This window comes from Ascaphus truei, chromosome 6 (genome assembly GCF_040206685.1).
Source record: "Ascaphus truei isolate aAscTru1 chromosome 6, aAscTru1.hap1, whole genome shotgun sequence".
NCBI lineage: Eukaryota > Metazoa > Chordata > Amphibia > Anura > Ascaphidae > Ascaphus > Ascaphus truei.
In genome coordinates, this window is record NC_134488.1 from 139,110,881 (window position 1) to 139,127,259 (window position 16,379).

Genomic DNA, 16,379 nt, shown 5'->3' on the forward strand with positions numbered 1-16,379 from the left:
TTGAATTCTATGTGTATGTGTAGGTGAGAGGGTGTGTGTGTGTGTGTGAGAGGGGGAATGTGTGTGTGTAAGTGAGAGGGGGAATGTGTGTGTGTGTGTATGTGAGAGGGGGAGTGTGTGTGTAAGTGAGAGGGGGAGTGTGTGTGTAGGTGAGAGGTGGATTGTGTGTGTGTAAGTGATACGGGGAGTGTGTGTATGTGTAAGTGAGACGGGGAGTGTGTGTGTGTGTAAGTGAGAGGGGGAGTGTGTGTGTGTGTAAGTGAGAGGGGGAGTGTGTGTGTGTTTGTGCGTGTATGTGTGTGTGTAAGTGAGAGGGGAAGTGTGTGTGTAAGTGAGACGGGGAGTGTGTGTATGTGTAAGTGAGAGGGGGAATGTGTGTGTGTAAGTGAGAGGGGGAGTGTGTGTGTGTGTGTGTGTATGTGAGAGGGGGAATGTGTGTGTGTAAGTGAGAGGGGGAGTGTGTGTGTCTAAGTGAGAGGGGGAGTTTGTGTGTTTGTGTATGCGTGTGTGTGTGTGTAAGCGAGAGGGGAAGTGTGTGTGTGTGTGTAAGTAAGTGTAAGTTAGAGGGGAAGTGTGTGTGTAAGTGGGAGGGGGAGTGTGTGTATGTGTAAGGGAGAGGGAAAGAGTATTAAGGGGGTGACGGGGGAGAGAGATGGGGGTGAGGGTTCGTGTTCACGCACGTCGCGTAGCAGGCACAGTGAGCGGGGCCTGACAAGTAAGTGTGGGAGGGGAAGGGAGCTTTCTGACAGTCTCCCTGCTCATGTACAAATGATAAGAAACAGGTCAGGCAGGAAATACTGGGGAGGGAAGGAGTTTGTACTGACTGAGAAACCCCGAGACTCCAGCTTTCACTTTCACTCTGACTATAATTCAGCGTTTTAGCTCTGAGCAAGAATCCAGCTTTCACATTCACACAGAGGCTATAAAGAGCAGAGGGAGAGACATTCAGGGGACGCAGAGTGAGAGAGACAGGGCGGCTACAGGTAAGGGCTGAGACCTGCAAGAAATGGTGAGAGGGGTTAGGGAGGAGAGGAAGAGGGTTAGGGAGGAGAGGAGGAGGGTTAGAGAGGAGAGGAGGAGGGTTAGAGAGGAGAGGTGGAGGGCTAGGGAGGAGAGGAGGAGGGTCAGAGAGGAGAGGAAGAGGGTTAGGGAGGAGAGGAGGAGGGTTAGAGAGGAGAGGTGGAGGGCTAGGGAGGAGAGGAGGAGGGTCAGAGAGGAGAGGAGGAGGGTTATGGAGAAGAAGAGAGGAGGAGGGTTAGGGAGGAGAGGTGGAGGGTTAGGGAGGAGAGGAGGAGGGTCAGAGAGGAGAGGAAGAGGGTTAGGGAGGAGAGGAGGAGGGTTAGAGAGGAGAGGTGGAGGGCTAGGGAGGAGAGGAGGAGGGTCAGAGAGGAGAGGAAGAGGGTTAGGGAGGAGAGGAGGAGGGTTAGAGAGGAGAGGTGGAGGGCTAGGGAGGAGAGGAGGAGGGTCAGAGAGGAGAGGAGGAGGGTTATGGAGAAGAAGAGAGGAGGAGGGTTAGGGAGGAGAGGTGGAGGGTTAGGGAGGAGAGGAGAGGTGGAGGGTTAGGGAGGAGAGCTAGGGAGGGGTGGAGGAGCGTTTGGGAGGGGAGGAGGATGGGTATGGAGCAGAGGATTGATAGGGAGGAGAGGAGGAGGGTGAGGGAGGAGAGGAGGAGGGAGGAGAGGAGGAGGGTTAAGGAGGATAGGAGGATGGTTAGGGAGGAAAGGAAAGGAAGAGGTTATGGAGGAGAGGAGGAGGGTTAGGGAGGAAATGAAAGGAAGAGGGTAAGGGAGGAGAGGAGGAGGGTTACAGAGGATAGGAGGAGGGTTAGGGAGGAGAGGGGGAGTGTTAGGGAGGAGAGGAGGAGTGTTAGGGAGGAGAGGAGGAGTGTTAGGGAGGAGAGGGGGAGAGTTAGGGAGGAGAGGGGGAGAGTTAGGGAGGAGAGAAGGAGGGTTAGGGAGGAGAGGAGGAGGGTTAGGGAGGAGAGAAGGAGAGTTAGGGAGGAGAGGAGGAGGGTTAGGGAGGAAATGAAAGGAAGAGGGTTAGGGAGGGGAGGAGAAGGGTTAGGGAGGAGAGAAGGAGGGTTAGGGAGGAGAGGAGGAGGGTTAGCGAGGAAATGAAAGGAAGAGGGTAAGGGTGGGGAGCAGAGGGGATGGTTTACGGAGAAGAGCAGAGGAGGAGGGTTAGGTTGCGCTTATAGTGCCGGTGACGGTGCGACATAAATGCATTGTTGCCGCCATGTGCGCTTATAGTGCACGCGACAAAGCGACGGAGCGACAGTGCTACCAAAAATGTGATAGTCACTATTATATGATTTTTTCAGCGACGGTCTCCCGTTGCGGCCAATCAGAAGCTTCTCCGTGCCTCTGCCCGCCTCTTTTATGGCGTCGCTGGCCTTGCAGGAAGCAACGTCGCCCAAAACTAAAGTTCAGCTCTAGCGATTGGCGACGCGACCGATGACGTCGCCATCACCAGCACTATAAGCGCGGTCTTAGGGAGGAGAGGAGAAGAGGAGGGTTAGGGAGGATGTCAAGGTAGACCAGGTAGGGAAGAGAGGTGGGGGTTAGGGAGGAAAGGAGGAAGGTTAGGGAGGAATGGAGAGGAAGAGGGTCAGGGAGGAGTGGAGAGGACGAGGGTTAGGAAGGCGAGGAGGAGGGTTAGGGAGGTGTGGAGAGGAAGAGGGTTAGGAAGGAGAGGAGGAGGGTTAGGAGGTGAGAGGAAGAGAGTTAGGGAGGAGAGGTGAGGAAAAGAGTTAGAGGAGAGGAAGAGGGTTACAGAGGAGACGAGGAGGATTAGGGAGGAGGAAGGTTAGGGAGGAGAGGAGAGGAAGAGAGTTAGGGGGGGAAGAGAGGAGGGGGTTAGGGAGGAGGGGAACAGGGTTAGGGAGGAGAGGAAAAGGGTTATGGAGGTGGGGAGAAGGATTAGGGAGAAAAGAATGCTTAGGAAGGAGAGGAGAAGGGTTAGCGAGGAAATTAAAGGAAGAGGGTAAGGGGGAAGAGCAGAGGAGGAGGTTTAGGGAGAAGAGCAGAGGAAGAGGGTTAGGGAGGAGAGGTGGAAGGTTAGGCGGAGAGGAGCAGGGTTAGGGAGGTTAGGAGGAGGGTTAGAGAGGAAAGGAAAGGAAGAGGGTTAGGGAGGAGAGGAGGAGGGTTAGGGAGGAGGGGAAGATGGTTTGGTAGGAAAGGAGGAGGGTTACGGAGACGAGGAGGAGTGTTACGGAGGGGAGTAGGGGAAGAGGGTTTGGCCTTATGGCTTCACTAATTATTTCCTATTTTTATAGGGTGTAATGTGTACAATATTGAGAAAGATGAAATCCGCAAGTTAATTGGGTACTAAAAAATGTCTCTGATTTCGTCGGAATATATTGTATTACATCTGCTCGCAGATTTGACACAATTTGATCCACCAAGATCTTCCAGTGGCCTGAAATATGGGTTTGGGGAGGTGGAGAGACACCTAGTTTAGTAGGATCACAAATAACATATATATATATATATATATATATATATATATATATATATATGTAGCACATGTACCCCCACCCTCCAGGAGATACTGCTTCAGCTACAAGGTGTTTGTCGTGTGCATGCCTGTGAGGGTCCAGGGGAGCTGAGATTATCTGCGATGAAGTGGAGATCAGGACAGGTTTTTGATGATCACTGAGGTTTGTTCAGGGTACTTGCGCCTCCAGTTGTGGTGTGCTCCAGGGTGCCAGAGATCATTCCCCACCCAAGCTCACTTCTCCCCTCAGCCCAGGGACTGACACGCAGACAGAGGTATAAAAGTACCAGGGCTTTATTCTCAGTCACTGCAGATGATGGTGAAACAGCGTTGCAGGGTTTCATAGGACCAGGCTAATGTATGGTGCTGGACCCCTGGTAGTATGGGGTGCTCTGTAACAATCAGATGTTTCCTCATCAGCCCCTAAGGACTGGGGTGGGCACGCTCATCCCTGATTGGAGAGGCTCACAGTCTCTCCAACCTCCAGACTAGGACTCCCTAACAGTTTGGTACTTCCTCTTTGAGATCTGGAAGGGGAGGGCCTAGTGTCTGCACCACAAATTGGCTATACACCAACACTAGGTCACTGTCCTGTGGTCTGACCTGAACCCGATTTGGGGGGGGGGGGGGGGGGAGCTTTCCATAACTTCACTGTCACCAGAAAAATCTCCAAGAAGACAAAGTTTTTAACACAGACTCCTATTTTTACTATCTGGCTGCAGATCTGAACACTATTTTCTTCAGTAGCTAGTCCCAAATCCCACTGACCCAGAGGCATCCGTGTAAAGCTCAATATTATTATTAAAAATGGCCTCTGCCATCCATTGGGTGGGGCTGTTATAACAGGAAAGTAAACCCAACCAAACCTGTAAATCCTCCCTCAATTCCCCAGTGATCCTCAGAAAATGCTGAGGCGTATAACCGGCGTATAACTTGCCCATAGCTATAACCCTGCATGTGAAAGCCAAGCTCCCAGCAGATACAGCAGGTGCCGTCATTACATGACATTTCTCTTACTGCAGCAGAATTCACAAAAAAGGAAAAGCTGACATTTCTGTTCTAGTAAATAATACAGCTCAACTCCGTTAGAGCGCGGTCCTCGGGTGCCACCCCACCCGACCGCGCTATAACTGGGGTCGTGCTAATTTTTTTAAAAATGGGCGCCGCGCGCCTGATTGGGAGAAGGGGAGGAGGGAGGAGGAGGGAGCAGGGGGGAGGAGGTGGAGTGAGGCGCCGGCAGCCCTACATGTCCCCTAGCAGCCACTGTAGTTCTCCCAGCATTCCCCGCACTCCCCTCAGCAGCTTCGCACCATCCAACCATGGATCCTCGCAACTATCCTCCAGCCTCGCACCGATCCCCCCCATCTATTCACCCCCCAGCCTCGCACTAATCCCCGCACTGCCCCCCCCCAGCCTCGAGCCGATCCCCACACCGACCCTCCAGCCTCACACCGATCCCCCAGCCTTGCACCGTTCCCGCCTCCAGCAGTCCCACGATGCCCCCAAAGGTGGGCTGTGACACCAAAGGTAGGGGGGGCTGTGTGTGTGGTGTGTGTGTGGTTTGTGTTGTGTGTGTGTGGTGTGTGTGTGGGGTGTGTGTGGGGTGTGTGCTGTGCTGTGTGCTGTGAGTGTATGCAGTGGGCTGTGAGTGTGTGCAGTGTGCTCTGAGTGTATGCAGTGTGCTGTGAGTGTGTGCAGTGTGCTGTGAGAGTGTGCTGTGTGCTGATGCTGTGTGTGCTGTGAGTGTATGCAGTGTGCTGTGAGTGTGCAGTGTGCTGTGAGTGTGCTGTGTGTGTGCAGTGTTTGCTGGTGCTGTGAGTGTATGCAGTGGGCTGTGAGTGTGTGCAGTGTGCTCTGAGTGTATGCAGTGTGCTGTGAGTGTGTGCAGTGTGCTGTGAGAGTTTGCTGTGTGCTGATGCTGTGCGTGCTGTGAGTGTGTGCAGTGTGCTGTGAGTGTGCTGTGTGTGTGCAGTGTTTGCTGGTGCTGTGAGTGTGTGCAGTGAGTGTATGCAGTGTGCAGTGAGTGTATGCAGTGTGCAATGTGTGTGCAGTGTATGCAGTGTGCAGTGTGCAAAAAAATTTTTTTTTTAAAAACATTTGTTTTTTAAATTTAAAAATGTATTTATTATTTATTTTTTTTAATTCGGGGTCCATGCTCAATCCGCGTTAAATGCGGATCCGCGTTATAGCGGATCGCGCTATAACGGGTTTGAACTTTATGCTGCGCTTTCCGTATCTATTTTAATCCCCATGAAACTGTACACAATATTGGGCCTATTTGTTTTTTGTTTAACGGGAACACCACATTTCTCTGCTATTCTCTGTAAGCACCAGAGCAACTTTAAACAAACGTGGAACCTTTGGGGTCCAAAAACAAGACGTCACAAGATAATGCAGAACATTAGGTACCTTAGACTCCTAACTAGAGGTGGACGAATCCGTTTCCCGTATTTTCTCGCATTTTCCCCCCAAATTCCATTTTGCGCGGTGTAAAATCCGGTTGGACTTGGTGGGTTTAACTCCCCGCGGATTCATCAGAATCCGCCATTGGATACAACCCGTTGACGGATTTCTAAAATACAATCTGCGGATTCAACAATCCGCTGGCGGATTCTTAAGAATCCAGCAACGATTTGCGGACTCTGAAGTGGATTCTGCAAATCCATGTATTGGTAATAATAATAATCCGCAGACCAACGGAACCGGCCTATCCACTGCGGATCCAAATTCGGCCCAAAAAATGTGCCCACCTCTATGGGATGGTAGGGGGAGTTATGGCTGCTGTTAATAAAGGTTAATTCTGCCATTACCCCTACCTGTCAGTAATACATTGGTATTGTATTATATGTTATGTATATGTGCATGTCTTTGCTTGGTTCCAGCACCTCAGGAATCAGGGGTTAATATGTTTGCAGGAGAATTGTTGCAACTTGGTCTGTGACTTTTCCCTGTATCCTTGTTATGTTGTAAATGTTATGTTGCAGTTCTACCCAACAATCAGGGCCTGGGCATGTAGGCAGCACCTTCCTACCCACCAATCAGGGCCTGGGCATGTAGGCAGCACCTTCCTACCCATCAATCAGGGCCTGGGCATGTAGGCAGCACCTTCCTACCCATCAATCAGGGCCTGGGCATGTAGGCAGCACCTTCCTACCCATCAATCAGGGCCTGGGCATGTAGGCAGCACCTTCCTACCCACCAATCAGGGCCTGGGCATGTAGGCAGCACCTTCGTTCCCACCAATCAGGGCCTGGGCATGTAGGCAGCACCTTCCTACCCACCAATCAGGGCCTGGGCATGTAGGCAGCACCTTCCTACCCACCAATCAGGGCCTGGGCATGTAGGCAGCACCTGGCCCTTAGTGTTGCAATAATATGTTTTAAGTGTATAAAAAGGTGGGGAGGGATACAGAGCCTGCAGAGAGTTACAGAAGTGTTACTGTGACAGCCAGTGCTGGTCTCAGGTCTGAAAACCAGTCCTATAGGCACTGGGCAAGAAGAGAGAACAGGTGAAATCTCTGCAAGGTGTCCCTGCAACTATGTATGGAGGGTATCCCCCAGTTTCCTCAGTTGGGTATGTGTGATTGCTCACTAGGTAAGGTGAATATATAACAACGCAAGAACAGGAAACCTAGGTTGAGAGCACTCAATCACAGGTAGTAATTGGTGATTTTTTTTAAATTCAACTTTAATGTCTATAAACGAATATAAAATACAGGGTATTCCAAAAAATTAAATTGGAACAACATCTATAGTGACCCAGATCGAAATGGGAGCACTGTATAGTACTCTCAACCTTGTACTGAGGTGTGTAGGTTAAGGATAGTGAGGTCTTAAGGTGAACCTATATGCTATATATAGGATAGCCTTGAGGTTCAGGCACAGTGGTGAGGCTAGTTAAATCACACACTAAATCCCTATGTGTGCTGTCTCTGTCTGTGTTTCATGTTCTTTCTGTGGTTTTAAATATATATCGCCATGCTCAGTAGCACTCCTCTGTGACACCTATATATGCTTATACAGTATATATGTTGTGGTTATTTTGGGGGTTTAATGTGAGCTTGCAGGTGTCCTGTATGTTTTACAAATCTTGTTCAGCTGGTCTTAGCTGATTGAAGGGTGGCTCTTCCTATCTTGCTGAATCTCACCCCTCCCACATTTAAATGTTTAAAAGCTCACTCCATAGCATCTCCCACTCTCAGGGGAACTTGCTTGCTTGCAGTATGATTGTGACAAATCTAATAAAGAGTGCTTTTCCTGGTAATGTACAGGTTAATAAAAGCTTCAATCAGACTTAGAACTATGCTACTAATTTTGACAGATTTATTATAAATCATTCTTCCTGGTAATGCACAGGTTATTAAATGGTGAAAATTGATGAGCAGATTTTAAATGCACAGGGGGTGATAGTATTCCCCCATTTTGAATTATCAAATGATATCCTGTTTAGGGTGAATAGGCAGACACAAACAGGGGAGGTCACCAGACAGATATTGGTTCCCAAGACGTTTGTTAAATCTGTGTTCAATCTAGCCCACACTGTCCCTTGGGGTGGTCACCTGGGCAGGGATAAAACATTGGACCGTATTTCGTCCCGATTCTATTGGCCAGGGATGCATAGTGATATTGCTAAGTTATATGCAGCATGTCCGGAGTGCCAGCTAACTAGTCCGAAGGGACAAAAACCAGCCCCTTTGGTTCCTCTACCCTTGGTGTCAGTTCCCTTTGAGAGGATTGGGGTAGACTTGGTAGGACCTCTAGAACCTTCTGAGAAAGGACACAGGTTTATTCTTGTAATAGTTGACTATGCAACAAGATATCCAGAGGCGTTCCCCCTGAGAACAGCAATGGCGAAGCAAGTAGCCAACAAATTGTTGGAGCTGTTCTCACGGGTTGGACTTCCCCAGGTTATGTTGACAGACCAAGGTACAAATGTTATGGCTAAACTGATGCAGGATGTCTTAAAATTACTAGAGGTCAAGTCTGTTCGGACATCGGTCTACCATCCACAGACTGACGGATTGGTGGAAAGATTTAACCTAACTCTAAAAGGGATGCTGAGGAAATTTGTAGATTCAGAGAAGAGAGCCTGGGATGAACTTCTCCCTTTTCTGCTGTTTGCGAGAAGTTCCCCAGGCCTCCACGGGATTCTCTCCATTTGAACTGCTGTATGGCCGCCAACCCCGGGGTATCCTAGACCTCCTTAAGGAGTCCGGGGAGGAACAGCGGTCCCCTTCTAAGAGTACCCTGCAATATGTACTAGACCTTAGGAAGCGCCTGGATGTGGTCGGCCATTTTGCTATGGAGAATCTTAGATCAGCCCATTACAGTCAGGAGAGACATTACAATCAGAATGCTCACATGAGAGTGTTTCACCCGGGAGATCAGGTGATGTTGTTGTTACCCAGTTGTGAGAGCAAACTCCTAGCCAAATGGCAGGGCCCATTCGAAGTACTCCGCCGCACGGGTGATGTGGATTACGAGATCGCTCAACCAGGGTTTAGGAAGGGTAAACAAATTTACCATGTGAACTTGCTGAAACCCTGGAAGATGCAGCAGTCTCTATTTATCCACCCGGTGGAGGAGGAAACGGATTGGGTCCTCAGCCCCCACGGGAGACCATCGTGGGTGACGACAAAATCCCAATGGGTAGACAGTTGTCCTCTGAACAAAAAGGGGACTTGTTAAAAATAATTACACAATTCCATGATGATTTTTCTGATTTGCCAGGGCAAACTAATTTAATTTCACATGTGATCGAGACAGCACCTGGGGTAAAAGTACGTTCCTGTCCTTATAGGTTGCCTGAGAGTCGTAGGGCCCTGGTAGAGAAGGAGGTACAAGGAATGTTACACTTAGTAGTGATTGAGGAATCATGCAGTGAGTGGTGTAGTCCACTAGTTATGTTCCTAAACCCGATGGGAAGGTACGATTTTGTGTGGACCTCCGAAAGGTCAATGCGGTATCCAAGTTTGACGCATATCCGATGCCAAGGGTGGACGAGTTAATTGACGCCCTTGGTAACGCGGAATATATATCCACGCTGGACTTAAAAAAAGGATACTGGCAAATACCTTTAGAGGAAAAGTCCAAGTGCAAAACAGCCTTTGCCACTCCCATGGGTTTATACCAGTTTGTGACAATGCCATTTGGACTGCATGGAGCCCCAGCCACATTTCAGAGACTCATGGATAAAGTACTGAGGCCCCATAGGACTTATCCCGCAGCCTATCTAGATGACATTGTCATTAATAGTAAACACTGGCGGGCCCATCTAAATAGGCTGAAAGTGGTCCTCAAGTCGCTAAGAGAGGCAGGGCTCACAGCCAACCCTAAGAAATGTGCCTTAGGTAAGGCGGAAACCAAGTAACAGGGGTATGCAGTGTGTGGTGGAAAAGTAAGGCCACTAGCCGACAAGGTAGCTGCCCTGAAAGAAGTTCCGACCCCCCAAACAAAAACGCAGGCACGCTCCCTGTTGGGTTTAGCAGGGTACTATCAGAGGTTCATCCCCAACTACTCAGAAGTTGCAGCCCCACTAACAGACCTCACAAAAAAGTGTGCCGTTACACAAGTGGTATGGTCAAGGGAGTGTCAGAGAGCCTTTGAGGACATAAAAATGTGTCTATCAGAGGGTCCCGTCCTTAGAAGCCCAGACTTCAACAGGCCTTTTGTGGAGCAAACAGATGCATCAGAGATAGGGCTAGGGGCAGTGTTGTCATAACAGTTTGAGGGAGTGGAACATCCAATTCTTTTTCTGAGTAGGAAATTGTTCCCAAGGGAAAAAAACTACTCAGTGATTGAGAAGGAGTGCCTCGCAGTAAAGTGGGCAATCGAGGCTTTGAGGCATTACCTGGCAGTAGTCCATTTGACTCTGGTGACGGACCATGCTCCACTAAAGTGGTTAAATAGTATGAAGGACTCCAATGCTAGATTTACCAGGTGGTATATGGCCCTCCAACCCTTCTCATTTGAGATTCAGCTCAGGCCTGGAAAAAAAATGCTTCTTTTCTAGAGAAGGGGTGGATGATCGGGCTTCAGCCGTGCGTGGCCCCAGCCACACACTAACAGGGAAGGAATGTGAAAGGGTGAATGAACGTCACCAGCCATATACCTGGCAAACCTATGTTTAGGCTTGCAGTGCAGCAGTGATGAGGTTAAGTTGAGAATGGCTGCTTAATTAGTCTGACCCCAGCTGCATAATCAAGGTGTTAAAACCCCAGGCTGTACACACATGCAGGAGAGCTGGTCAGGAGAGAGGTTTTGAAAGTACTGAGGAGATTGCTTCTATAAGGTCTGTTTGCAAAGTACATGTTTTATGAACTGTTGTGTCCTGCATGCTGAAGAGAAACTGCTTTGTTTGCTATGCTGAAGAGAAGCTATTTTGTTTTGTCTGCTGAAGAGAAGCTATTTTGTTTTGTGTGCTGTATTTTTTTTAATGCTAAATAAATAAGCCTTGTCAAGAGACTCCCCGCATGTGTAGTTGCATGTACCCTGCAACAGGCAGATTATACATTTGCTTTTTCCATAAAGGAATTCTTATCACACCGTCTGACTAGTGACATAGCATCATCAACCGATGTGTATATACCTCGCTGCTAAGCTCAGGATCAATATCGCCAGTTACTAAATCTCTCTTTGAGAACAACAAATGATGGATTCATCGGTATGAGCCGGGTTCCTTCTTGAGTAAGACGCCCAATGGGAAAAGTGCCGCAGAGGTAAGGGAAAATCAGTCGGCCATCCTCCGTAACGTAACCTCCTTGGGAAATGTATCCTGCACCGCCGACATTAAAAGGATCCGAAAGCCCAATGAAAACTCTATGTAAATGACTTCTCTATTGGGATACTGTCCGAACCATACCACCAGGGAGGCGGCCTTCACTGGCGTAACCTCTGTGCCTGCTCCCTTACCCTTTGATTTACCGAAGCTTATCAACATAATCTCCCTTCCAGGTTTTCTCTTTTATAGTCATTACATTGTGTATAGTCACATTACAAACATCCGGCTGAGGAAGGAGCACGTGGCTTTGCGCGCACCTGCCGCAGGGTCAATTTCTGGCCTAATGGGAGACGTGACGGAAATAAACTATTTTGTACCTCAAAAATCGGCATCACCGTCATGCGCACCATGGCCATCCTCATAGAGGTAAGGCCTTAGATGGCATGAAACTGCTATCCTGCACCGCCCACTATTCTCCCTTTGATTTTTCAGACTAGTCAGCAGATTTATTTGCCCCTGACTCAGGAGTTACACTGATTGATTGCTGGTTGTGTGTTTAAGTGAGCTCCAACTGATCCCAGAAGAAAAGGAGCTGTCTGACTGGGACAGGTCTTCTCTCCATGCCCTTGCAACGCTGCTTGACCTTGTCCTCTCTTGCTGACTAAAGGGAGCACTGATTACATCTGCAACCTGTGTACCTGGTGACTGATTAACCCCGGGCAACTCATACAGTATCTGTTTAACAATTCCTTGACAAATGTCACCATCCTGTCTTATGTTCCCACTGTCCATGCAGTTGACAGAGGTTGGCTTGATGGGACATTTGCCGGAACGATCCTGGACGCCATGAAGTTGGGCTTGCAGCCAATCAATCCTGTGACAGCATGCCTCGTGAAGGAGATCAGCAATGCGGCGCTGCGCCTCTGCTGTTGTTGCTCGATCTCCCCTTGCTGTCATCTTGACCCATCGCTCTCCGGAGCGTGCAGCCATGCTGGATAGCAGCAACCTCAGCCATGTGCAGGGGATCTCTGTTGTGTGTGCGCCATGCTGCAAATTAGAGTAAGGCCGTGTATATAGTGCACGCGGGCAGGAAAGCGTTCATTCGGCGTCCCCACTCGACTGCAGCAGGAGAGGTTTCTGTCCAGCATGCAGAGGCAAATGCGGGTCATCTTGGGGGCATGTCGAGAGCTGGTTCACCCTCATTGGATGAACAGCTCACGTGACCAGGCCGTCGCGCGGCAAAAACAAACGAGTTGTTTCGCCACGCATCGGTCACGTCGGCGCTCATGTGCATGTGCACGTATGCGCAGGCGTGCACTATACACATTGCATTGGCCTCCATTGGTTTCGATTTGGCATGAACCTACCCCCTCCAGTGCTGCATATAATGGAGGCAAAAGCCCATCCCCAACAAATGTTAACCGCCCCCGACACCAACCCGGAAGCAGAGGAAAGAGGCCCCCCAGATCATGGCGTCCGTGCGCTGAAGGCCCCTGGGCTCACTTTACCATCCCTGCCTGTCAGGTGTATCCCTTTTCTTTGCTCATCAAGGAGGTGATGTGAACATCTTTGTGTAAACAGGTGAAACGTAACAAACTTCAATAATAATCTCTTCTCTTTGGGACAGCGGCAAACTTTATACAGGAAACCTGAGCTTTGATACATTTAAAACAACGGGATATGGGATATAGAGACATCTGGATGCACTTTGGTTTGAATGCAAAACGGTGGAAAGATTCTTCTTGTGGTTAATGTTACACGTTATGGTAATAATGGAATTATATGTGGTTACATTGAGCAGGAGACACTTTAATCTATCAGATACATTTTACAGACAGAACTAAATACTTGTATATGATGATTTAAGAAACTTTTAAAGAGTTAGTACTGTGTCTGATTTTCTGAATACAAAATTCTAAATTTATCAATTGTCCAGCCGGGGGGCATGGCTCTCAGGGAGAAAGATGTCCCTGACCTGGCCCCAGTGGGGGATTTAAAAACATGCCACCCTTAGGCACACACCTGGTGCTGCCCTCATTCTCCAGCGTCATTTCACGCCACGCCGTGTGACATCACGTTCGATCGCGCATGCGTCGGGGTGCCAAGTGCTGATCTATGCCACCCCAACATTTTGCCGTGCTATGCCCGGGCTTATCAACCAATTGGGAAATCTGCCACTGCCTGGCCCCCTATGTCCATCAAGGTGGTACTGCAGCCCCCCGTGTAGAAGCATAACATACACAGAACCATTACTTTCAAAATGCAATAAAGATGTAACATTTTACAGAGGTTTGGGAAAATACCTTTACATTCAATCCCAGTGCCTTACAATGACCCCTGGGTTACGGGCCGTGAGCCTGAGGAAAGGGAGAGCAGAATCGGGCGTAACCTTTATTATTACCATCCTGCTGCCCTTTTCGATACAGTCTACATGATTAAAACTGGGTGCCACTTGTACCCTGCAGTATATATCACACTGAGCACTGCTTGTGTTAGGAATGTTATATTTCAGTGCACTAGCTGCAGGCGTGTTATGGAGTTATTACATAGCTGTAATACAGATCAGACACAGGACGATCTCCGCTTCTGGCTTTACGTGGGGTTTCTCCTTCACAAGATGTAACTCTGGGTGTTTCCCGGTCCGCAGATTGAAGATGGCCCAGATGAAGCTTCCCATGTGTCTGATAGAGAATCAGGAAGGTGGAGAAATTGTGGTGAATCAGGATGCGGCGCAGATCCTGTCTGACATCACTCAGCCCGTGGTCGTTGTGGCGATTGTAGGGAAATATCGGACCGGAAAATCCTATCTGATGAACAAGTTGGTGGGACACAGTGACGGTAAGTGACACCAACACCCTCCCCAAATGACAATGTATAGAAAAGAGTACCTTCCCAATAAGAAGCTGTATTGTGCTATAACTAGGGAAACAATAAGGTTCTTCATTTATAGCAAACCAAGTATGGTGTTTTTAACTCTTTCACTGCACTACTTTTAACATTGAAGAAGAAACCTAAGAGGTCTCAAAAGCTCTGTACACTATACCTTCATATATGTAAAACTCTGGTATCACAACCCACATGGGATCCTTTCACGGTCGCAAAGCCAGCAACATGGCAAAGCTTTTCTGGCACAGCAGAGTTTAAATATAGAATAAAATCCAAGGATACATGAATCCAGTACAGAGATCTACATCTATAATGCCAATTTATATTGGATAATCCTGTGATCAGCGAGTGCACAAACTAAAAGTGAGACAAGGAATTAGCGAAGCTGTTAGCCACCCCGGAACAGGCTCAGATCGAAAATAAATCTTCCTCCTCGGACATCTGAAAACAAATATCTTCAACAGTTCATCAACTGAGATGGACTTGACCCCCATTTAGACCATTTACAGCCTTGACCACTGCCATGTTGTTGGTCAAGAACTTGACCTCCATGCTGGCCCCACAGCTCCACTGCCACCACCAGGGGAAATAGTTCCAGTTCCAACTCAATGAATCCTAAAAATTTGCTCCATAAACCACTGATCTGGCTCCATCTGTAAACAAATCGAGTTCCTTAATAATCCAAAGTCCCGGCCACTGTGTCCTCCCATTACATGAACCCAGGATATCTTTCCATAACCCAAAATCCATATGGACTCCTGCAGAAACCCAAATAACATAATGAGGATTCCTCGCCCCAACTATTGGCTGCTGCCAGCTGAAGTAAAAATACCTTCCCCATTGCCATCACCAGAGCTGCAAAAACAATATGACCCAACAAAGATGGGAATGGTCGCAGCGTACCCTTCTTCAGTGAAGTAAAATTAGACAGCAAAGATTTTAACACTTCCAGGTTCTCCAGAGGAAGTTTCTATTCAATTGCCATTGAGTCTAATTCTTTATCTATGAAACTCAACACTTTAGACAACCCCTCAGTCTTTTCAGCCGCCAAAAGAACGACAACTTCAAAAGCTACCTCTGGGAATTCTCTCAACAACATTAATCAGGTGTCCCTGGGTCCACAAAAAATAAGTCACCCAGATAGTGCAAACCCCTTTCGCCTGCACCATCTGACGTAGTGCCCACTCCAGGAAGGTGCTAAAAGTAGAAACAGGGAATGGAGCACTCATGGGAAGGTAACTATGCACAAAGTACTCACCCTCTATGCTGCAACAGGTGTAAACAATCAGGATGTTCCAGAAACAGGCGGAACCCAGTCTGAATGTCTGCCTTTGCCATCAGGGCACCCTGCCAGCCAAATACCACTAACTTTGCCAATTTGCCACCCTGCCAAAAGACCTACAATTTACCATACATGGCTCTTTTTCAATCCCAGTGATGACAGACAACTCCTCTGGATATGAAAGATGCTTTATCAGATGGAATGACCCACCATCCTTCTTGGGAAATATAGCCTAAGGAGATACTATCAGCCTTGGTAGTTGGGGATCCAAAAAAGGTCTGACATTCTACATAGACTGACTTCTGCCTGGATTTTCTCCTCTACAACCTCTGTCATTGCCCTAACCAATTTTAGATTCCTCAGGGTCGTCACCCCCCCCCCACCGTCCATATCAACAAAAGTGATCCAAAACCTGCACCAGAAACCCTTTTCTCAGCAATTGTGCCACTTTCCTATACATAGCCTCTTCATATTATCGGTCCATAGCCTGTCCGATACACCTCCTCCTCCTCGTCCCTTGTGAGAAAGCCGACCTCTGAGGCCTCATTAGCTCTAGCCATATGTCTATGTCTTTGGCATCCCATGTCAAACTTTTCCTAACCACCATCTACTGCCAAAAGGGCTTATTGTATCGCCACCACACCGCCGTATGTCCTGTGGGGGAAATCTTACCGTATCCAAATATTTGAAAACTGCTCAGAAAGTCTGAGACAGTTGAGTCTCCCTTTTCTTGCCTGTCCTCGCCAACACTTCTTTATAGCCTGGAAGAAGCAATAACATTTCCCCAAATTCTCACTTCTATATTATATCCTTTACATCCATGGAAAGGTGCATCCCCAGTGGACTTGCGAGTCAGGATTATGCATCCTTAGAGTTTGGATCAGTTGGTGCACCGTCCTCTTTATGCACCGGTTCAGAGCTAGTAAAAACATTGGACCCTATGATGGCCTGTCAACTTTCTCCTTACCGGAACTCCATCCCTTCCTCCTCCCGACAT

The 16,379-nt window shown here is 48.4% G+C and overlaps 1 protein-coding gene across 2 annotated transcripts in view; it reads left to right on the forward strand.

Annotated features, from left to right (window-relative positions):
- The first annotated feature begins 846 nt into the window (after window positions 1–846).
- The window catches only part of LOC142497983 (guanylate-binding protein 1-like), a 50,495-nt gene continuing 34,962 nt past the window's right edge, over window positions 847–16,379 (forward strand). The window contains exons 1-3 of one of the 2 annotated variants that reach the window (XM_075606481.1): window positions 853–983; window positions 3,544–3,658; window positions 13,862–14,052. In XM_075606481.1, the coding sequence (XP_075462596.1) occupies window positions 13,869–14,052 (184 nt within the window). In that variant the 5' untranslated portion in view covers window positions 853–983; window positions 3,544–3,658; window positions 13,862–13,868. Of the gene's footprint in view, window positions 984–3,543; window positions 3,659–13,861; window positions 14,053–16,379 lie in introns of both variants that reach the window. The other variant, XM_075606480.1, reaches the window with a different exon arrangement.